Consider the following 23,357-nt stretch of genomic DNA (forward strand, 5'->3'; position numbering starts at 1 on the left):
AAGGGGTTATTAAATGCCTAGGTTAATAAGATTTTTTTATTTCTTTTTTTGTAAATATCATTTTAGTGAAGAATTTTCAGAAAAAGGTCACAGGTATGCACATTCTCAGAAATAGGTACAGGTCCCCTACACTCCAGTAGTTTTCACAATAAGCAGTCGTGTTACATAAGTATAGCAATGTACCCAAGCACCACTAGTGTCTATCGCTTAACAATAATCATGACATAACTGTGATGAGTTTGCCCAACTAGCGTTGTAGTGAGGCGATCTGATGACGGATGTGTAGCTCAGTTCCCAGCTACGTGTATAGTATCGACCGGGAGAGTTGTGTCAGGGCTGAAGCAACATGGGGGACCGAAAATTGTTGGATCAAGCTAATTAAGTATCCCTACCAGTCACACCTATGTGTAAAGAACCTAAAAGCTGGACACCCGCCTTGTCTACCGTCTCATATTCGGTGCGAACGGTGTAATTGTATCCGATGTGGGCAGTGTATGTTCACCACGTCAGCCCAATCACGCTTCCTGAGAAACATAAAAACATAGAATGTGACGGCAGATAAGAACCATTCGGCCCATCTAGTCTGCCCAATCACAATAGAGGATGTGATTGTATCAGTCAGGTCCCGACTCCCATCTTCACCAGGTGGTTTACTGTTTAGCTTTAATAGGTGTAGTTAGTATTCTGGGAGGAGGTCTTATGATGGTTTATTAGTATAGTCCTGGAGGGAAGAGAAGGAGTAAAGTAAAAAGAGAGTGTATGTAGAAGATTGAGCATGGTAAAGGATAGGAAGAATGGGGTAGGAGTTTGTATTTAATATGCCCTACCTTCTCTGTAGTATGAGAATTTCCTTAGCTCTTTTCTTTTGCATAAGGCCTGTTTCTTTAATCAAAAAAAAAATATTGCTCTTAATTCATATTGTCAACTCAACGTCGATTGAATGTACTTCACTACTTGACCAATAAATAAAGGATAAAAAAAAGATGCATATATAATTTCTTCTAGAAGTGAAATCTTGATAGGAGCAGCTGATAGACTGATGATTGATGTGAAGATGGTCAGATGGCTGAGGAATTCAAATAACAGCATGTGTGCTGAGTATCTGCATATATGTCTAATACCTCACATTCCGTGAGCTTTTCAGACCATAATTCACTGATAACTGGAATGGTTCTACAACTGACACATATTGGTATTATTATTTTATTAATAATGCACCAATATATTTCATTATACCGTACAAAATCAAAACGTACGCAGAAATTCTGGGAAATAGTTTTATTTTTTTTTGCTATACTTGAACAAGATTTCACAAGGGACTATTTGAAATGAATTTACAGTTTAAAATGAGTGTATACAATATAACTGTGAAAATATACCCTTTAAATTTGTTATTCCGGTGTAACTATCTATATTACAAATTAAAAAGTTAAGAAATATATAAATGTTATTTGTGGTCACCTAAAATTTCTCAGAGCAGCCCTAAAATGAAAATGTCCCTCTTTGTCCATTAGAAATGTTGTCTGGTATGTAATAGCATTTAGTCGTATTTGGCAGAACTCGGTGCCAAGACCATGACATTTTATCTTCAAAACAAACACGCACTCATTTTATTTAAAGTGTTCTTACTCAGTGCTCCCATTTTCCTGCCTCCATCTTACTTTATCTCCTGGTAATTTCGCCTGCCTGACGCTTATCAGTCATTGCATAAGCGCAAAAAAAGGTTATTAGGCAATCTTCGCAAGTGATGCCTTGGATATGTCAATCTGTGTTTTCCAATATCTTTCTGTTTAAACCCCTACCTCCACCAGTTCCAGTAATGGTGGCTTGTCATATTGTGTTTAATTCGACACTTTTTTGTGCCAAAGCTAACTTGTATTGTGACTTTAACAGCTAAATCTTTAATATACATTTAGAAAAATACACCTCTCAACATTTCATATCGACACAGAGGGATATTTTAATTTTAGACGTGTGAGTGGGGGTGCGACCAGGAGCTGGGTGTCCTGAGATATTTTAGGTGACTTACTAATAATTATTTTTGCAACTAAAATGTAATTTATAACAAGAACAATGTATCTTATTCACACAGACTGGTTTCTAAACACATTTATTGTATTGATGCAGAGCTCTGTTATACATTAAGACACACCAACAATATGGAGCTCCTAGACATTAGGACAGACAGAAAAGAGGGACAGGGGAATTTGGGCCCAACATAGGGACTGTCCCTCCTAAATATGGACACTTGGGAGCTATGCAAAAAAATTAAATGCATCAGATGAAAAAAAAAATAGTTTAATAGGCGATTTTCAATGTTTTATTGCCCCCTGCCATGCTGCCTGAGCCCCCCATGCCCCCGAGCCCCCCATGCCCCCTGCCATGCTCCCCGAGCCCCCTGCCATGCTGCCTGAGCCCCCCATGCCCCCTGTCATGCTCCCTGAGCCCCCCATGCCCCCTGCCATGCTCCCCGAGCCCCGCATGCCCCCTGCCATGACCCCGAGCCCCCTGCCATGCTCCCCGAGTCCCCCATGCCTCCTGCCATGCCCCCTGCCTTGCTCCCCGAGCCCCCTGCCATGCTCCCCGAGCCCCCCATGCCTCCTGCCATGCCCCCCATTCCCCCTGCCATGCTCCCCGAGCCCCCCATGCCCCCTGCCATGCTGCCTGAGCCCCCCATCCCCCTGCCATGCTGCCTGAGCCCCCCATGCCCCCTGAGCCCCTCATGCCCCCGTCATGCTTCCCGAGCCCCCAGTCATGCTCCCGAGCCCCCTGTCATGCTCCCTGTGCATCCCATGCCCCCTGCGCTCCCCATCAGGCTCCCTGAGCCCCCAGTCATGCTCCCTGTGCCCCCCATGCCTCCTGTAATGCTCCCCGAGCCCCCTGTCATGCTCCCTGTGCCCACCATGCCTCCTGTAATGCTCCCCGAGCCCCCTGTCATGCTCCCTGTGCCCCCCATGCCCCCTGTCAGGCTCCCCGAGCCCCCCATGCTCCCTGTCAGTCTCCCTGAGCCCTGCGCTGTCACTTTAAATCCTGACACATTACATCATGGCCGCGGTGCATGGTGGGGGAGGAGGGCAGGACGCCATTTTCGCTGGGCAGCAGACAGAGGCGGATACCGGCTACCGACAGCAGACAGGAGGATGAGCTCCGGAGCTCGGGCTGGCAGCTAGGAAGGCACCGGCCCTGTGACAGAGAGCGGACAGGGAGCGGCTTCACCCTCACCGGCCGGCCTCCACCAACAGCGGAAACAGCTCTGACACACACCGCAGAACGGTAAACGGGGACACCGGGGGACACGGGGCGAGAGAGACCGGGGGAGGGATGGAGGGGACCGGGCTGGGTGTGGGGGGACCGGCGGGGGGAGAGAGACCGGGGGAGGGACGGGATGGGCAGGATAGAGAGCCTAGGACCACCGCCCCAATACAGGAGACAGGAGGGAACATGATGCCATGGATATCATTCAGGGAGCAGGGAGGGGATGGAATGGCAGGGACCGGGGGGGGGGGCATGGTACATGGAGAGGGGGACATGGAGAGGGGGGCATGGTACAGAGAGGGGGTAGAACGGGGTACATGGAGAGGGGGGACATGGTACATGGAGGGCATCCCTGGGCTCCTCACATACAGAGATGGATGATTAATTACTGTATGTGCCACTGTCATTGAATAGCTTGCTAGCTGTGTTCACGCATGATGTTACTTGTAATCTGCTAATGGGAGACTGGGGATGGATAAGGGGGTACCTGGGGCCCCTGTAGGGGCCTGGTGGGTAGATATGGGGAGGGGGGCAGGGAGTTTTATATGAGGGGACCAGGGGATCTGATATGGGGAATCTCATGTTTTCCTATAGATTCTTGTTTCTCTCTTTGTTAATTCAGTGATGTTACGGCTGTTCTTCCTCATTTCTGTTGAGTGGGGGTACCTGTGATTAACAGTGACGTTTTCTTGTGCTGCAAAGGCTCTCTGTATTGCAGGGGGTTTGCTTTATCACATGGCTGATGGGTTAACCATGCGAGTGCCTAACTAGATTTCCTCCAAACAGGGAACGTTTGGTTAACCTTGGTTTAGCTGCAGAACAGCCAGGTGGCTATTCAGTATGGTAATAACATTATTATTACAAGTTTAGTTATTTAGTATTTTCAGCATTATCCATTGGCTGAATAGGGTATATATTTTGTCCTTTATTGCTTCTTTGCTTTTTGAAAATGCTAGGGATGGCTGATATTGCAGGTATAGATGACAATAGCAAATACATTATGTGCAGCTTCTAATGTGAGGTTAGCTCTTTAACCGCCTTGTAAATGGGGAAGAAGAAAAAAGAACCCAAACCCAATGCACTGCTGCTCAGTCATGTGACCTTCGAAAGGTTGTCTGTGTGGGTGTGCAGTACACACTGCTAGTTATTTGTGTAGTTGTAAATTGAGTAGTATTGATAGGTTTGCAATAACCCAGGGCTAGTAGCAATTGGAATTAAATATCCACAAGCTGTAGGTTATAACATTCGTTTGTAAAGGGCTTGACGCTTTAATTTGTCATCAGGAATGTGTGATATTGCGTAGCTTCCATTAATAAATAATACACTGTATAACAGGATATTTGTAATGGTGCAGGGAAGTCACTGCTTAGGCGGCACGGTGAAGTCACTCCGATTGCATTTTGCCATTTGCTCAGGATCAATGTACGTTTTGAAGATTCAGATGTTGCAGTAACATTATTGTGACTGTAATGTTGTGTATGCTTCCAGTTCGTATCTTAGCATTAGTGTTTGTTTCTTGTCATTCCATCTCCTGGGAATATATCTCTGCATCATCGCAACCTCTCAATTAACCGCACTACCCGAACAATTTAATGGCACAGAGGCCTCAGCCGAGACAGCTATCACAGGATTAGACACGTATATTGAAAAGAATGATCTGGAATACTACCCTGCAATGCACTGAAATATTGCCATTATTAAAAGGGAGTATTCTTTCATACGGTGTAAAATCTGGCCGTCATTAAATGCTACTGACTCACAAATTCCGTCTATAGTACTTTTAGTGGTGCGCAGCAGTATTTTGTTGCGATGGGCTGAAGGCAATGCTTGCGTTAAGAAATATACATGTTATCTTAGGGGATATTGTGTTTTGGACTGAAGAAATGAGTGAACAGTTTATTTTTGGAGACTAGGCGGAGGCATGGGTGCGTAGGTGCATGACAGAATCTTTAGCAGTGAGGCTGAACACTGGCACTTAATATCTATTGCAGAGTTTTACTGTACTAGAAAGGATCAGAGCATGTTCCGAATTCTGGGATGTTCCTGACACACCCAGCTAGAGCTGTGGTGCATCTGGGTCACTGTCATCCATCTACCTCCTCACACAAAGAGCATGTTATAACAAAGACATTCTCCTTTAACCCTTCCGAATGCCAGAAGAATGATTGAAACCTCTTAGTCACACAATGTGACACTTAATCTGCTTTGATATGCAAGTTTTAGAGACGGTTTAAACTGTTTTCATTTTACGCCATATTAAAATTCAGAGAAGGCCAAGGCTTTTAGGGCATTTAAATTATGATCTACAGCTGCACTGAAAAATACAGTCATTATTTCCTGAGGGTGCTGGTATGATTGACCAATTAAATCAAATTTTCTGCTTCTTGGTTGCCAACAATTACGTTTTTAATTTTTATTTTTTTAGGTGGCAATTTTTAAGTATCATGCTTCATGATAGATATCCTTTGTTTCTTGATCTAGGTTATAAAGCATTATTTATCTTGGCACTTCTAAATGCAGCTCAAATGGTATGACTATGGACTAGAGGTCAGTGGATTTAATAAACTAAAGAACAACCTGATTGTCAGAAAGCAGAGTTTTATGTGAAATGTTCCAAAAAGGTGTCCGTTATATTTTGTTACCTTCTGAAACCCTGGGAAGTTTTGTATATGAATATACGTGACACAGTGATTGCGCCGTTTTATTTGGCATAATCAATAGAATTTACTAATAATGAGATTTTCTTGGCATTATTGCTGCTGCAACTTAAGTCAAGGTTGCTCATTGGTTTATTTTAATAAATATAAGACCATTTTATTAGTAGGAATGAAAATACGTTTTTGTGCCGGGCTCATTGAAATTTCGAAGCTTTTATTTTTGTAGATGAAGGACGATCACGAAGTATGTGATATGCTACAAACACCATTCCGGTTGAAATTTTTTTTTTTTTAAAGTAAAATTATCACACATTTTGTTATATTAATTCATGGTTTGTCAAATAAACATTACCAATATATTTGCTACTTATGGATAAAAAAGGAGCTGGTTATTAAAAAAAACAAAAAAATAAAAACACGCACACATTAAAAATAAAAATTGTTAACCTTCAAGTGTTCTTTTAAGTTTATTGATCAAAATGTTTGGATTAATTCAGCAAGCAAGAGAAAAAAAATCTGATGTTGCAGGTAACTTTTGTCTGTCTTTCAGTTTTCGCTTGTAATGGGATATGCTTATCCATAGTGATCTTTATGGTTGCTTTAATAACGGGATTAAATGATGAATAAAACTGTGTCGTATAACCTTTTTGTATATTCTGCAGACCTCTTCAGTTTTTCAATACTTCTCTGCAGTACTTCAAACTTCTACAGCAGAGTATGTTTATCAGCTACACAATACTGCTGACGTATTTTATTTTTCAATTTCTTTTTGGGTATAACCGACTCTATGATTAATCATGGAGAGAGAGAGCAAAAAAATAACTGACTTTACATTTTTCCAAGGAATGGTTACTTTTCTACACAAATTATGTAATCCTTACTATATATTTTCATTCAACGCTTGGAGCAGTCAGAATACAAAATGCTACCTTTGACGTTGCTCTCCTCAGATTAGGCAGGTAGTTTGAGGAAGAGGATGAGGGCGTAGATCACTCTGTGTATAATCTCAAGGCTATTCTGGCTTTAGGTTAGTTTTGAAAGTACCATCCTGAGCAATTTAACATTTTAATATACAGTAACTATAAAGTCTGGAGGGCATTAGGTGAGATGTGACTTTTTAGAATATTGATTCAGACCAGCGGTCAGTTTTATTGATTTTTTATTTTTTATTTTTTTTAAATCACTACAGGATCTCTGTAGATTTTAATAAATTGGGAGAAAGATTAAACAACCCAATGCATTTTTTATTTTTTTTATAAATCTTTCTCTTAAGGTGTTAATGTAAAGATTGTGTCCCTGTCAAACCTGGACATGTTGAATGTCACACCCAGAGACTTGCATACCTACACACAGGTAATGTGTGATTCTCACGGTGTACCTCCTCGCAAACAGGATTTGTATGGTAAAATAAATAACCTTTTATCTAATTTAACACCCTACATAAGAGAGTGGGAAGATGTGGCATATATTTGAAACACTAATTATCAGCCTGCTTGTTTTGTTACAAATAATAATAATAATAAAAAAAAAAAGATTCAGAGAGTCATAACAGAATAGCAAAGGAATTCATTGCAAAATGCTGTGAATCTTCACAGTGAAAGGGCTACTACAAGCACCATGGCCTTGAAGTGGCCCTAGTTCCTGGAGTTCACTAAAGTAAATTTAATTTTTTAAGACCAGAATGGACAAAATGAAAGCATAGTTGAGACAATTTGTTAATTTGACTTTAAACTTCACTTTGACTTATTACTTTCATTAGTAACACTGTGAGAGACTCCTAAGTTCCCCATAACATTGGGCAAGACCTTTCATCAATACAAACATGGCTATTTCCTCTCAGGAAACTACATTTTTATATTTTATTTAGACCAAAATTGCCAAAACGGAAGCATAGCTGACTAAAATTTCCTAAATTTGAAATATACTTTGAATTGCCCATAATTGAGTTTGAATAAAACTGAGGGTTATAGAGTTCTATTAACACTTATGTTGTAAAGGGGACACTGTGCAGACCATGGTTAAAGTCACTAGCTGTATGTGACTGATTATTAACACATTTGGGGAAACTTATCAGAGTGTCACCAACACTTTTCCATAAAATATTTGGAGAATTTATGGCATTTCTTTTGTTCAATTAATAAATCTGTCGTAACTCTTTTTTCATCGGTTTTCTTTTGCCCCCTTAACCGCCATTTTTGAACATGCGCCATTTTTTGCCAATGCAACTGATTTCTGAATATTTCTCGTCCTGCAAATTGAAAGATTTTTTTTTTTTCCAGCCACTGTACGTTTTGGTGGTCTTATGAAATGGAAGAACTGGCAGTATTTACTATGAAGAGCGCTGTCTATTTTTAGATTACTTTAATAAATACAATCAAAATAATAAGGTAATTTAACAGCCACTTTTCAGAAAACATGTTTTAATATTCCCCAAAATATAAAGTGAAATATAGAGTTGAAAAATCAGTCATTTCACTTGAAATACTTTTTGTAACACAAGTGAGGCACAAACAAGCTTGTACATTTCAACTTGGTATACTTTCTTTTTGCATTTAGTATATATCTGAAATGTGCTTTTACAAGCTGTCTTACTTTATTTTGCTAATTCAGGTCTAGGTTTTTAGCTGAATTTCGCACAGTTCATCAGGATGCCAGGACATGGGGGATATTGAGAAGCGGAGCATGTTTAGCATGAACTTCTTTAGAAAAAAACAAAGAAAGGTGCACTCCTACGTCTTACCAGTAATAACCTTTTTATTTACTGCCTCATGTGTTGAATAATTTATCTACCAAGTATTTGCCTGTAGTTGGCATACATGGTTTTAAAGCACAAAGTACAAAAACCACTGTAGCACAGTGTACCAACTGCGTTTGGTTTGACAATTGCATGGGTCCCCAAGCATCTCGGGTATCGCTAGAGCGAATATCCTTATCGTGCATTAGTGTCTTCAACATAGCCATTCTTTGAATGGAATTCCTTTGCTGAGAACCTCACCTAATACTCTCAGCCAATGCATTTGTCCAAACATTTTTTTTTAACCCCTTAAGGACACATGACATGTCACGATTCCCTTTTATTCCAGAAGTTTGGTCCTTAAGGGGTTAAAGGAACACATTATTGATTTTTGGGGTCTACAACTTTTGCAAGATCTCCCGTTTTTTTTTTTTTCCTCAGCACAGACTTTCAGGAATACGCCAATAAGCGGATTCTCATTGAGAAACCTCTCTACTGGAGCCTCGGACACATGCAGGCGGCATTCCTATGCTTTTTGATGCTATGAGTACCAATAAAGGAACACTACAGTGTCAGGAACACAAACATGTATTCCTGACCCTATAGTGTTAAAACCACCATCTATCCCCCTGCCTCATTAAATATAGCAAAATCTTACTTGTATTCAAGCATGAAGCTGTAGCTCTGCATGCTGTTTTTCTCAGAAAAGCAAACTGTCTGCTGACATCATCAGAAGTGATCCAATCACAGTGCTTCCCCATAGGATTGGCTGAGGCTGACAAGGAGGCAGATCAGGGGCAGAGCCAGCACAATTCAAACACAGCCCTGGCCAATCAGCATCTCCTCATAGATATGAATTGAATCAATGAATCTCTATGAGGAAAGTTCAGTGTCTGCATGCAGAGGGAGGAGACACTGAATGTTTGGATGCATTTTAGGCAGCCATGACCCAGGAAGGATCTGTAACAGCCATCTGAGGAGTGGCCAGTGAAGTTATCACTAGGCTGTAATGTAAACACTGCATTTTCTCTGAAAAGACAGTGTTTACAGCAAAAAGCCTGAAGGTAATGATTCTACTCACCAGAATAAGTTCAATAAGCTGTAGATGTTCTGGTGTCTATAGTATCCCTTTAAATTGGGTAATCGTAACATCCCCTGGACATAGTTGGAAACCATAGTAATTTGAATGTACCTTTCCTGGTTAATTACATTATTATTATTATTATTATTATTATTATTATTGTGTAGTGTTCCATTTTAGCTATATCTAAGGAGCACTGTAGCTGATTTGGGGAGTCTCCAATTTTCTCTTGAACATTTTGTTGGATATAATTCGAGGCATGCCATTTAAAAAAACAAACAAAAAAATTTCAATAATTTTCCATCAGAGAGAGAGAGAGAGAGAGAGAGAGGTACACCCAATTAGTTCTGGTCATTTCAATTACTCTCACATTAAATTATTTAACAATGCCCGTCAGGGAATTTTGAGAACATTCAGTAGGAAGATTATCTTATCTTTATCTGTTCAATAAAGTGGGGTTGTAACTAAAACTAAGATTGCTAAATAATTTATGAACCAGTCCTCTCTATAAACATTTCAGGTATTACACGCATTGATATGGCACTATATCACTCATATAAAGGAACTGTCTTAAAAGCAACGTAAGTCATACAGCCCATTGACTAAATCATGGATTTGGAGTTTGTCTGGAATCTCACAGTGGAAGTGCCTCTAGTGGCTGTCGGGTATGTAGCCACTAGAGTTCGTTTTAACCATTTAATGTGAACATTGCTATATCTAATAAACTGTAATGTTTTATAATAAAGGGTTAAAACAAAAGGACCAATGCGCCCAGACCGCTGTATTGAGATGTTGTTCTTTGTGCCCTTGATGGTCCTTTAGTACTGAACAGAGACTGCAATCACACACCATAACCACTTATATGAGGTGATATGGTTAAAATGCCTAGAGTGTCCCCTTAACAGCACAACTCCTTTTTAAACTGCCAAAAAATTCTCAAACGTTACTTGGATACACAATCCTGTTACAAGTACTACATGGTGCAGGTGTCAGATTTGTAACCACCACCACCCTGCATTTTGTAGACATTGCTCTAGCTCTGCAGTAAGATTCTTACAAGCATGGATTTCCTCCCTCCCCCCCTCCCTTTCCCTCACAGCGTACACCTCTACTGAACACTTCATGCCATTGTGTGAAGGAAAAAGCTGGGGGCATGGATACCTTTCCCTTATCGCCATGGAAACCTATTGCCAAGGTTTTGAGTTGTTATGAAGTGCCTTTCATTTGTTAGACATATTTTCCTTTTGAATTTGCAATACGAAAACACCATGTGCTATTTAACCTTTACTGGGATAACGTGATCCACCCATCACAGGCCTTCCAGTTATGCAGCGTGTGCAGGGACAAAGCTGCTGGCTCCAGCAGGCTGCAAGCGGTTAATGAACGTGGGTGCCCGTGCTGCTGTGAAAACATTGACAATGGTAATGTTTGAAAAAAAGCGTGTGTGCATATATACGATACAAGTACGGTATGTGTGTATGGGTATAGTATTTATAGAGAGATGTGTTGACCCCTTATCTACAAAAATATCTTTAATGGGCAAAAGGTCAATCCTTTTGCTGTTGCAGAACTCCCATGTTTCTTTAATAGCTTGCAAAGTATCATGAATTCTGTAGTTCTGCAACTGTAGGATTTGCTTCCAAAGCACCCTTGATCTAGACTGCGAGATCTGTTGTGGTTTTTAGTATCATCCAAAGTACTTGGCTGGCGAAGAATCATGGGACTTTTAGTCCAAGAACCACTTTCAGATCTACAACGTGTCTGTTGGCTGATGTATGTTTCATGGAACAGTTGTCTAATTTCAGAGATGATTTATTTTTATAGTGTAAAGCTCTTGAATCTTCTAGCAGAAGATATTTCACAAACTAAAACTACCTTTTGTTTTGTTAATATCCTGCGATTGAAAACGAAAAATCTTTTTATCAACAATTTTCACTTCCTTCCCCATTTGAAGTATCCCCTTGTGACGGGAGGAGATGATTCTGCTGGTGCAATGTATTTTTCTTTTTAAGGTTATCCGTTTTAAAAAGACACTATTGCATGTGTTTGAAGGCCCAGCAGTATTGCCGTCTATAGCACAGAGCAATAGGTCTACAGATTGCTAGTGCAATATGCAGATTAAACTCCTGTTACAAGCTAGAGGCACACATTTTGAAGGTGATAAGCTGACTTTACAGACCTGAAAACAATGGTAGGCATCTTGACTCCAGGGACTGTGAAGACTCCATGGCACATACTGCCGCTCATCATACTTCCACTACATTAGGATCGGAGATCCTGCAAAGTATTCTCCTCTATTATAGTCACAATTTTCAATTTGACTTTAAAAACCGTTTGTTTAGTGAATAAACCCATAATGATTTGGACCGTGGACAATTTACTAAATAGTTCATCCATTTTTGCATTAATAATTAAAACCCATGGTTAGGATACCAACCCTAAGTTGCTATATGATATTTATTTTTTTGTTTTTCCAATCCAGTCACGACACACTGCAAAAACAACCTGCTTGCATTAGCTTTATATTGCTCTATTAGATGTTGGTTGTTTTTTACTTTTAGATTTTTTTTTTTTCATTCTAATTTGGCAACTCCCTCAAGTCACACTATATTTTGGTTATGCGATCCAAGAGCCATAGAGGAATCACTCGGTAAAAGCAATGTACAGTGTTTGATATTGATGCTTAGGTGGCATTCATAATGCTGTGCACTGTACATAAAGGTTGCGTTTAGCAAGTGTCTTGGGTATGGTAGTCTGAAAACCAAAGGTTTGGGGAAGCCACAGAATAGAACAGCCATGGTTTCTAAAATTCTCTCAGAGAGAGAATCTGTGATATTTCCCATCAAAATACTTTAGTTTTTTCCACAAAATTATATATTTTTTTCTTCCTAAAAACATACATGAATATATCAATCTCTAATTATGGCATTATAAAAAAACAATAAAGGTATGTATGTTCTGAAAAGTCATGCAAATAAAAGGAGTAATCACTAATATATTGTCTGCTGATTAACAAAAATCTGTACATTTTGATAACTCACCATGGAAACCAATATAATCAGCAGACACGTTATATTGATGATTAAACCTTTGCACTATATTTAAGACTACAACTTCCCCCTATCCCCCATTGTCACCCCCCAACCCTCTTATGTCTATATGCTGATTGACCAGAGTGAAGCACAGAACTAATAATTATTTAAAAGGAGACAAAATCTAGACTTTCAGGATAGAGCTAAATGCATCCCTGTGGGTTTCTAAATGTAGTATTACTTTAAACGCTCACAATATGTAAACCTAAAGACAAGTTTCCATGGATAGTGGCCGTTCACTTTTAAGTCGATTAAATATTTCAAATAGGCTTATTAGGTTTGTAAAACAAGTCAGTGTTTTGTGCGAATGCAACATTTAGAGGGACTTTGAAGACAGAAATCTGTCGAAGACCCCCTAAAGCTGTCTGCGTCTGAACAGTATTCCTTGGGGGACACAATTAAATCCAGTGCTTGTTCAGCATCATGTGGCTTCAAAGTGCACAGTTTGACCGTAAAAAGGAGTCTTACTGAAAGTGGCCTCGCGGGATTTGTTGCAGCTAAGTAACTATTCTTGTGGAAAGGCAGCAAGCGGAAGAGCGTGCAGTGTGTGGCACCATTTTAACATTTATCTTTCTCTTTTATTAAATTAAATGAGGAGCAGTGCCTGTTCGTGACAGTTATTTCTTTATCTGCAGCCATATGTCTCCATATTGGCTGTGAATTGGAGATCTAAAACAATCGTATGTAATGATTTTTTGTAGATCATGCATTCCTATTTTGTTGAAAGAGGTAGTGGTGGTTGTCCTAGGAGAGAGTCAAACTGTTTTCGAATGGTTTGACGCTTGCTTGGGTCCCTTGTTATATCCATTATTTTCCCAAACCGAGTATTGAACATTTATGTGCACAGCTCATTCCAAAATGTCAAATAATAATGCTACATTTTATTTTTCATTTCTTTTCTTCAGTGCTGATGGAGGTAAAGGCAGAATAGACAAACACTAATTAAAGGGACACTATAGTCACCTGAACAACTTTAGCTTAATGAAGCCGTTTTGGTGTATAGAACATGCCCCTGCAGCCTCACTGCTCAATCCTCTGCCATTTAGGAGTTAAATCCCTTTGTTTATGAACCCCAGTCACACCTCCCTGCATGTGACTTGCACAGCCTTCCATAAACACTTCCTGTAAAGAGAACCCTCTTTAGGCTTTCTTTATTGCAGGTTCTGTTTAATTAAGATTTTCTTATCCCCTGCTATGTTAATAGCTTGCTAGACCCTGCAAGAGCCTCCTGTACGTGATTTAAAGTTCAATTTAGAGATTGAGATACAATTATTTAAGGTAAATACATCTGTTTGAAAGTGAAACCAGTTATTTTTTTCATGCAGGCTCTGTCAATCATAACCAGGGGAGGTGTGGCTAGGGCTGCATAAACAGAAACAAAGTGATTTAACTCCTAAATGACAGTGAATTGAGTAGTGAAATTGCAGGGGAATGATCTATACACTAAAACTGCTTTATTTAGCTAAAGTAATTTAGGTGACTATAGTGTTCCTTTAAAGTATACATTACAATCTGCATATTTGCTAGCACTTTGGCTGGTGCTGATACAGATAGAACACATTGTTTACAAATGCCTTTGTTATTTTTGTATAACGGCCTTGTTTTATGGGTGTTCGTGAAGAAAAAATAGATTTCTACAAGCGCCCCCATATTTAGTTCCCTTTATGTAAACTAAATCTCATTACTTTCAGTTATCTGAGTACATATATTGATCTTGGTTATCTTCTTGTTTGTGTATTGTACGGTTTTCCCATAATCTGTAATAGTTTACCTAAAATAAATTTTCAAAGTCTAACATCGCATGCTGCTGCAAAGTATTCTGATGTCTTTTTTATTTACATTTTCTTGTGTAGCTTTCTGTATTTTCCTTGCAGCTTTTTGCAATTCATTATTTGTCTTCTTGTGACAGAAAAAACATATCCTGGAAAGTGTGTATGTAATTGTTGCCTGTAGGTATGTTGGAAAATGTGTTGGCATCTTATCTGTTAAATGATTGGATTATCCCACAACGTATGTTTCTGAGTTTGGGGATAGATGGCATTTAAACAAAAAAAATAAAAATAATTATATATATATATATATATATATATATATATATATTTTTTTTTTTTTTTTTAAACATGTTTAAGATTTGCAATTCCCTGATTAATTCCCAAAGAATCGTTCTTTAGTAAAAACAACTTGGTCATTAATTTCTAATCGGTCAAACCTATTTAGACACCGTTAGCCTTTACTTACACATAACTAGTCACACACAAACTGCTGTGCTTTCCTTGTCATTTTTCACAGCTTCTCGCAGTTTACATTGCATTTGAATATATGTATTTTATCCCCCCTCTTCCTTCCTCCATACACCCTTAAACACAACTATCCAATGGCCAGACTCATTCACTCACACTTGCTGTAGGCAAGTGGAAATCTGACTCTTGAAAGGGAATATTGTAGTCCCAGTCTTGGTTATTCACTAGCTGGCTTATCGCCAGTGCTTCCTGTAATAACAGCGGCAGTTTGCGCTTTCAGCCAATGAGCTGGCCCGCCCGGCTTGGTTAAGAGGATCCTGCTGAAGTTCCATGCAAGATTTTCTGGCACCCAAAAGAATCCAGATAAGTTGTCAGAACCTTATCAAACAGTTTGACTTGTGTTAAAGCCATCATATAGGTCGCTTGCCCCCACTTGCCCTCCTTAAAAGGTAAGGAGATATACCTTTTTTTCACTATTTTGGCATTGACCCATCTTCCCCTGATCAACATCCTTGGCTGACATCAGAATTTATGACTTCAGCCAATCCAATGCTTTCCAATAGGAATCATTTGTATTGGCTGATGTCATCAAAGGGACCGAGCCAAATGCCGGCCTGGCCAATCATCATGAGGAAAGTTGTGTCTCCATGCAGAGGGTGGAGATACTGAATGGCACTCACACTGTGCAGCATTGCCTCAGGAAGCCACTCTAGCAGCCATATGAGGAGTGGCCAGTGGAGGTGTTCCTAGGCTGTAATGTAAACACAGGCCTTTTTCTAAAAAAAAAAAATAGTGTTCACTGCAAAAATCATGCAGTGACTGATTATATTCACCAGAACAACTACATTAAGCTGTAGTTGTTCTGGTGATTATAGTGTCCCTTTAAATTTGAAATGTATTGAGTTCACTCTGAATTCTCACTGTAATAAATGATCCTGATGGTTGTATGCTTAGCTGTAGAATTCAGCTTCTGCCATTAGCCTCAATCAATATACCACAACTGTGTCCATGTAGTGTAATCTGTGTGTGCACCCACGCTCTCTTGCAGTCAGTTCATGCTAAGCAGTGTGGGAAAACCCACTGCATAAAGAAATCATGAGTTGTATATCTCCTATTTAAATATACATTTCCTGTCAATTTCATGAGGGCAGTGTGTGGCAGAGTACATTTTATGACATACCGTAAGAGAATCTTACATTATTTTTTAAAGTGCAACTTAATGGGGATAAATAAACAAAAGTCCTCCTGTAATGTGTAATAAAGTTTTATTGGGACCAAGGACCATTATATTGGCATTAAATTAGCTGTTGTTCCATATTGACATGCAAACCAGGTTATTACATTTTGACTTACTGGCAATAACCGCCTGCAATGCATCAATTTTATTTGTAGGGGTTAAACTACAGTTGCAACGTGGCTGGTGCAAGCTGTATAGAATGCAACAAGCATGGTGAAGAATCTTAACGTGTATCTCATTGAATTGTAAAAGAGACGAAGAGATTACAAATTGGTTGTGATGGAGAACAGGGAGATTTGCAGAGCTGTCATCGAATGTGTTTTACACGTTAGCGGTTTCTTCTGAAGTTCTGGTAACTGTAGTTTGAAGGCGTAATCCTAGTTGTATGACCAACCTTCATATTGTGGGTGCCTGGGACTACATCTCCCATGATGCTCGGTGACCTGATTCTTAATTTGATGATCACAATAAATATTTTCCTATGAAGGGGGTCACATTTTAAAATGTATTTATTGATTTTAAACAATATTATGAAACTTAAGTGATTGGTGGACGTTCAATGATGAGACTCGAGTGGATTTAAAAAAAAAAAATTGAGTTTGTGGGCTGAAATGGAATTCCTATCCCTGCTGGTCCCTTAGTGTGCTTCCACAGGTGCCACCAAAAATTACACCAGCAGTGATATTTCTCTTCAATTCCCAATTGCACAAATGGCAAGGAGATGTCATTAGTCAAACCTAGTGAGAGCTAGATTTGTTAACTGACGCAATGGGGTTGGCTGGTTTTAAAGCAAATCAATCACCGTACAGTGCAGAGACATCTGCTACGTCTGTTATTGAAACCTCGATCATGCCTGGTATATCTTCTTCCGCTTTACCGAACACCCATGAGCAGAGCAAGGTATTATTTATTAGTAGTAGTCGTATTTATATAGCGCCAACATTGTCAGCAGCGCTTTGCAATTCTAGTAAGGGGAAATTTAAAGGCCCTGCTCATACAATCTATGAATGAAGACGTTTGTTAACCCCTACATAACTTTCCACCTACCTTTTCACAAGGAAGAATGAGGAACTGGACTTTTAATATGGGACGTCATTTACCCTGGTGGGGTTTTTTTTTCTGCTCCTGTAATGCATTTATTTATTTTCAGTCCTGTAATAAAAATTGACGTCTTGCAGCTCTTGGCTGCATAATTAAAATATTAAGTTGCTTCTATGTAGAGAGACTGCAAGACTTTATTTATTTTATAGATTGTTTTGTCGGCTGTTAGGATTTGAAGCAGACGTTAAATTGATTCCCGTCGCTTTCCTATAGACTGCAAGTGTTTTTTTTTCTTTGCTGCTGATGCAGTTAGATGTGTGGATGTAAATGGAGTGGTGCGAGCAATAGAACATTCACAAAATATTTTAGTTCTTGTAATACATTGTATATGCATTGCGTCAGTGGTTGTTGCCATCTGAAACGGCATCTGGCTTAATAGAACGATGAGTCATATCTCTGCTGGCTACTTTAGATTCTAATAAGCTGATCTCTGGATCTCTGGATATCTGCGTAATGTATTAGCGGATGTTGTAAGTTACTTGTGGCTCCATGTATGTCTAGTATGGCCAAATAGTGGATCCCCATGGTTAACTCCCATGTTACAAGGCTGGCAAAAAATATTGTTGTTCAGCAAAATCAGATGCCACTAATGTTTGTTAGGCTAAAGTATCTTGTTTTTTTGCGTGTGGTTTATTTGCAGGATTAGGCAAGTCCTGGACTGTAAACAGGTGGTTTTCATTATTTTTATTTCGAAAGTAAATTAAACTTCCTGTTTTTCTTACATTTGTTTAATATTGCAAAACACTATTTGTTGTGTGTGTGTGTATAAAGCACCATGTCCAATATGTGGGTCCGACTAGTATTCATTTGCCCCCTTTGTATCTCTTGTTAGTTTTATGTACTTTTATTCACCAAACTCTCTCATTGCTCACTTTACTAAATTCTCACAAGCAACTTTTATTCTGTGATATTTTCTGGAATGTTTGTCTTCGGTCTGTCTTGTGTCCTCCTATTTCTCCATACATTTGTATCAGTAAAATGGAATGCAGTGATCATTACATGACGTATGAAAGGAGCCCCTGATATCTGAACGGACGTGTCTACACTACAGAATGTTTTGAATCTATCTACTTGCTTTATTAATATATTCATAATGACTCAAAAATCTGGATATTTCAGGTGACCTAATCTTTACCTTGCAGAATGTATGACAACATGTCCACAATGGTTTACCTAAAGGAAGACAAGTTGGAGAAACTCACCCAAGATGAAATTATTTCAAAGACCAAGCAGGTGATACAAGGCTTGGAGGCCTTGAAGAACGAGCATAATTCCATCCTTCAGAGCCTCCTGGAAACTCTGAAGTGCTTAAAGAAAGATGACGAAAGCAACTTGGTGGAAGAGAAGTCCAACATGATCCGCAAGTCTCTGGAAATGCTGGAACTAGGACTGAGTGAAGCACAGGTACATTTGTAACTTCGTGCATTGGAACCATCTATCTCCGGTCTTGGGGTATAGAACTTTACATGGCTGTAGTGAAGCCAAAAATGTGCGTTGATGGCTACAAGCTGCCAATTATTAATTATTATTTTTTTAATCACAGGTAATGATGGCACTATCAAACCATCTGAATGCGGTGGAGTCTGAGAAACAGAAGCTGAGGGCTCAAGTGCGTCGGCTCTGCCAGGAAAATCAGTGGCTGCGGGACGAGTTGGCCAGTACACAGCAGAAGCTGCAGAGGAGTGAGCAGTCTGTGGCCCAACTCGAAGAAGAGAAGAAACACCTAGAGTTTATGAATCAGCTGAAAAAATATGATGATGATATTTCTCCTTCAGTACGTAGATTTTCCATTTTCTGTGATTCATGTGTTTTCATGTTTAGGACGGATGTGTTCTAAGGCTGCAAGTGTCTCTTATTTCTGTTAGGCTTTATTGAGATTTTTTATTGTTAATGGGCAAGTGAAGTAAGTGTTATCTAAAAAGAATTTTAATTTACAATAAATGGGACTGCACTCATTAAGTAGAAGGGTTTTCTAAGACTTGGCTAGCTACATACCCCATGATAATTTTTTTATTTTGTAAACCGATGCAATGTTTCGGTCCCAGTCAGCTTAAAGGAAAACTCCAGTGCCAGGAAAACAATCAGTTTTCCTGCCACTGCAGGTTCCCTCTCCCTCCCACCCCCCAATCCCCGGTTACTGAAGGGGTGAAAACCCCTTTAGTCACTTACCTGAGGCAGCGACAATGTCCCACGTCGCTGCCGCCTCCTCCGCGCTGCTCCTCTTTCTGACTCCGTCGGCTGGTGAGGGAGACTGATCCCGCCCACCGGCCGAGGAGACCTAATGCATGCATTAGCGCTCCCCATAGGAAAGCATTGAAAAAGATTTTCAATGCTTTCCTATGGGGAATTGAGCGACGCTGGAGGTCCTCACACAGCGTGAGGACGTCCAGCGACGCTCTAGCAAAGAAAATCTTTGCTATGAGTCAGGAAGTTCTCTCTAGTGGCTGTCTAGTAGACAGCCACTAGAGGTGGAGTTAACCCTGCAAGGTTATTATTGCAGTTTATATAAAAATGCAATAATTACACTTGCAGGGTTAAGGGTAGTGGGACCCAATAGGCAGAAGTGGTCTGGGTGACTGGGGCAGAAATACGGCCTCTGTTTCAATAAGAAAAATAAAAATCTGTCATTTGATTTAACCCTTTTGAGTGCCCATGCAGATTTTAGTCCTATCCGCTCTAAATCAGGGGTGCCTAAAAGGTAGATCCCCACATGTTTTAAAACTACAGCTTCCATTATGCTTTTTTTTATTATTTTTTTTTAATCCTAATATAATTCTAAAAGCATCATGGGAATTGTAGTTCTACAACATCTGGGGATCTAAGTTTTGGGCACCCATGCTGTAAAGAATTTCAGTGAGAGGATGCTGCTATAGTGTGGTTGTAGTGAAGACTGAGGTTTATTACCCTTCTATCTCACCTTTTGTGGCAGTACTGTAACATCTAGAATAAGGAGAGCAATTGGCCAATGCAAACACCTGTAAGGCTAAAAGTAATTATGCCAAATGGTGCATGTCTTTATGATGAATTGAGCTGCTCGAACCTATTATTTCACTAAAAATATTGAAAATTATCTTGGGCTACCAATATATTGTTTATATAGATCAGTTCCTTTGTTATGATATTGAGTCTTTTGGGTAGTTGGCAATACTCCATATCCCAGGGGGTAGACAACCTTCTGCACTCCAGATGTTGTGGCCTACATTTCCCATAATCCTTCCTGGTAAAATGCTGTTAAAACCATAATGCTGGCAAAGCATCAGGGAAGATGGAGTCCACACCATCTGGAGCTCTGAATGTCGCCTAACCCTGCCATAGCACCTTAATGACCTTAGCAGTGTGGGTAAGTCACTGCAAACTGGTTCTGAATGGTGAGTGATGTACTCTCTTCTCTTTATTTTATATATAGGGTGAGGTAGTGGCAAAAAATGCCTACAAAATTCAAAATATAAACAAATAAAAAACAAATTAGACCTGTACTGCAGATACTCCACACTGAAGTCCCAACAGTGTGTATACAACCAAAAAACAAACACGAGTCCTGCGCATCCAGTATAGGTGTGCACACCCAGGTGCTATCACAATTTATTTGAGGACAAAGTTAATGCAGCAAACGTTTTGAGCAGCAGCCCTTTCTCAATGCTAATGTCTACATGGGCCATTAGCATTAGAAATGGCTGCTGCTCGAAACGTTTGCTGCATTAACTTTGTCCTCAAATAAATTGTGATAGCACCTGGGTGTGCACACCTATACTGGATGCGCAGGACTACTGTTTGTTTTTTTGGTTCTCTTTATCTTATAAGCATACACTCACTTCTGGCTTTTTTATTTATTAAAGGAAAACCACAACACTTTTTTTTTTTTTTTTTTTTTTTTTTTAACAAAAGAATGAAAATGACCTTGGTTATGATGGATTATTAAGTGGAACTTTGCATATATTTGTTTTTGTAACATGTATCCACTGGAAACCGCAAGACCCTTGTTGTTTTGTTTGATACACACAAACATGCTAACAAACTGATATTAAAAGAACAGCAATTCTAAGAAATTAAAATCTATGATCTTGGACGGTCACTGTCCTGCGTAAAATGAGACTTCTGCCTCATCTAGTGGATCAGATTAATGGATTTTGAATTTGTTAATGTCGATGAGATTAGCATTGGACCATGCATAGAGAGCAAGAGTGTGTGTGTATTTGTGCAATGTTTGGTAATGGAGGCAAGCTCCAATCACCTACAGCCAAGGGAAAAGCCAGGCCACGGGAGGTACCAATCCTAGAAAGCATCTCCCAATAGAATTACAGTGGAAAGGCGTTTTATTTACACCAAAACCGATAGCCGCACAGGTGGAGCCACAAAATGTAGGAAAGATAATTAAGGACCTATGGGTCGGAAACCCGTTAGAATGCTTTGTAGCTCCCCCAATGTTTTTTTTTTTTCGTTTATCTGATTTGGTGCTATTAAAACTTTTACATTTATTGCTTGATAGTCCTTGGGCCTGCTTTCTGCAGTGCGTTGATTGTGACCAAATACAACATTGACCTGTGTCAAGTTACTGGTATTGTGTTTATGCTGCATTAACTAGCTTGGTTTTAATACGTTTGCTTGCTTTGGCTGTTTTTGCATTTGAATAGCTGTATAGAAGATTAAAATATTCTGGGTATTGACTCTGCTAAATTGGATCTTGCTTGCTGACTCTGCACAGTTAATGACATTGTTAGCAATGCCAAGCTAACATTAGCATGATCATCTTTCAGCATTTTAATGTACCCTTTTTTTATTTTATATATTTTTTTATAGGATGACAAAGACAGTGATTCTTCAAAGGAGCCGCTGGATGATCTGTTCCCTAATGACGATGATGATCAAGGTCCAGGAAGTAAGTGTTTTGTGCATCAAACTGTCTCTCTTGTAACAGTTTTGTCTGTTTTCACCATGTGTTAAAAGTGACCCAGCTATCCAAAAATTATATGGGTATTGTTGGTGAGAATTGCATTCCGGTTTAGTTCCTTGACTTACCTGTTTAGGTATGAGCACACTCTGCAGCTCCTTCGCACCTCTTGTCCTCAAGCTGTCTGGAGGTTCCTTTCTGTTTTTTTTTTTTAATTTATTTTATTGGTGTTATTCTGCAGAATTCATTTGTCATTGTGTTTTTATAATTTTGTTTACATGTAGATACTGACATTATAGTCTTAATGATGGTTGGAACAGAGACCACATTACGTAAAACTATTTCTAGCTACACATTCTGGTAAAATTAGAACAATAGTTTAATGATCTAAATATCTTGGTACATATTGGAACAAATCTATTACTTGTGTAGAGACTGCTATAAAGGACAAATAGTAGTGGTGGGTGGTGAACAGTTTGAAGCAGAAAGGTTAACAAAAACCAGAGCATTGTGACATTTGGATTAAGTGGCGTTAGTAACGTTACGAAGCTGTGAACAGGCTTATGGTCGGAAGAGAGTATTGGGGTCAGTTGTAGTGCAGATTAAGAACTGTAGGGGGTGTGTTCTGACTAAGGTTAGAAATTGGTCATCCATCGGCTGGTTAGATGATAAGCTGACAATTTAAATAAATAAAGTAAGATCAAGGAAATGGAGAAATGCCAAAATATTGTCCATATGGAATATTTCAAGACATTTCCATGAATTTGAATAGAGGTATGAAGAAGATTAACAGGTTATTGCTAATATGTGCAGAGAGATTTTCACCAGTTTAATGCTAGTTAGGCTGTAGCCATAAGACTCCCATCAGTCAGGGATGTTGGTTGTGCTTTCTCTATTTCTGTCAAAGATCCATCCAACTTGTGTGGTGGTAGTCTCATGAATGCTAAGCACTTCTCTCCCCTCCTGTCCTGCTCTGGAGAGAACCTGAGCAATGGCAGCGCACATGTGGTCAGTGTCTCAGGACATTGCTGCTTACTAGGGAATTCACAAACCTCTCAACTGGGCTGTGAAT

General features: G+C 39.5%; 1 protein-coding gene across 9 annotated transcripts in view; it reads left to right on the top strand.

The window, feature by feature from the left end:
* The first annotated feature begins 3,067 nt into the window (after positions 1-3,067).
* Positions 3,068-23,357, top strand: part of KLC1 (kinesin light chain 1) — a 47,973-nt gene continuing 27,683 nt past the window's right edge. For 8 of the 9 annotated variants that reach the window (XM_063439940.1, XM_063439944.1, XM_063439942.1 and 5 more), the window contains exons 1-4: positions 3,068-3,273; positions 18,540-18,801; positions 18,941-19,171; positions 22,195-22,273. In XM_063439940.1, coding sequence (XP_063296010.1) covers positions 18,541-18,801; positions 18,941-19,171; positions 22,195-22,273 — 571 coding nt within the window. In that variant the 5' untranslated portion in view covers positions 3,068-3,273; position 18,540. The remainder of the gene's footprint in view (positions 3,274-18,539; positions 18,802-18,940; positions 19,172-22,194; positions 22,274-23,357) is intronic. The other variant, XM_063439948.1, reaches the window with a different exon arrangement.

This window comes from Pelobates fuscus, chromosome 13 (genome assembly GCF_036172605.1).
Source record: "Pelobates fuscus isolate aPelFus1 chromosome 13, aPelFus1.pri, whole genome shotgun sequence".
Taxonomy (NCBI): domain Eukaryota; kingdom Metazoa; phylum Chordata; class Amphibia; order Anura; family Pelobatidae; genus Pelobates; species Pelobates fuscus.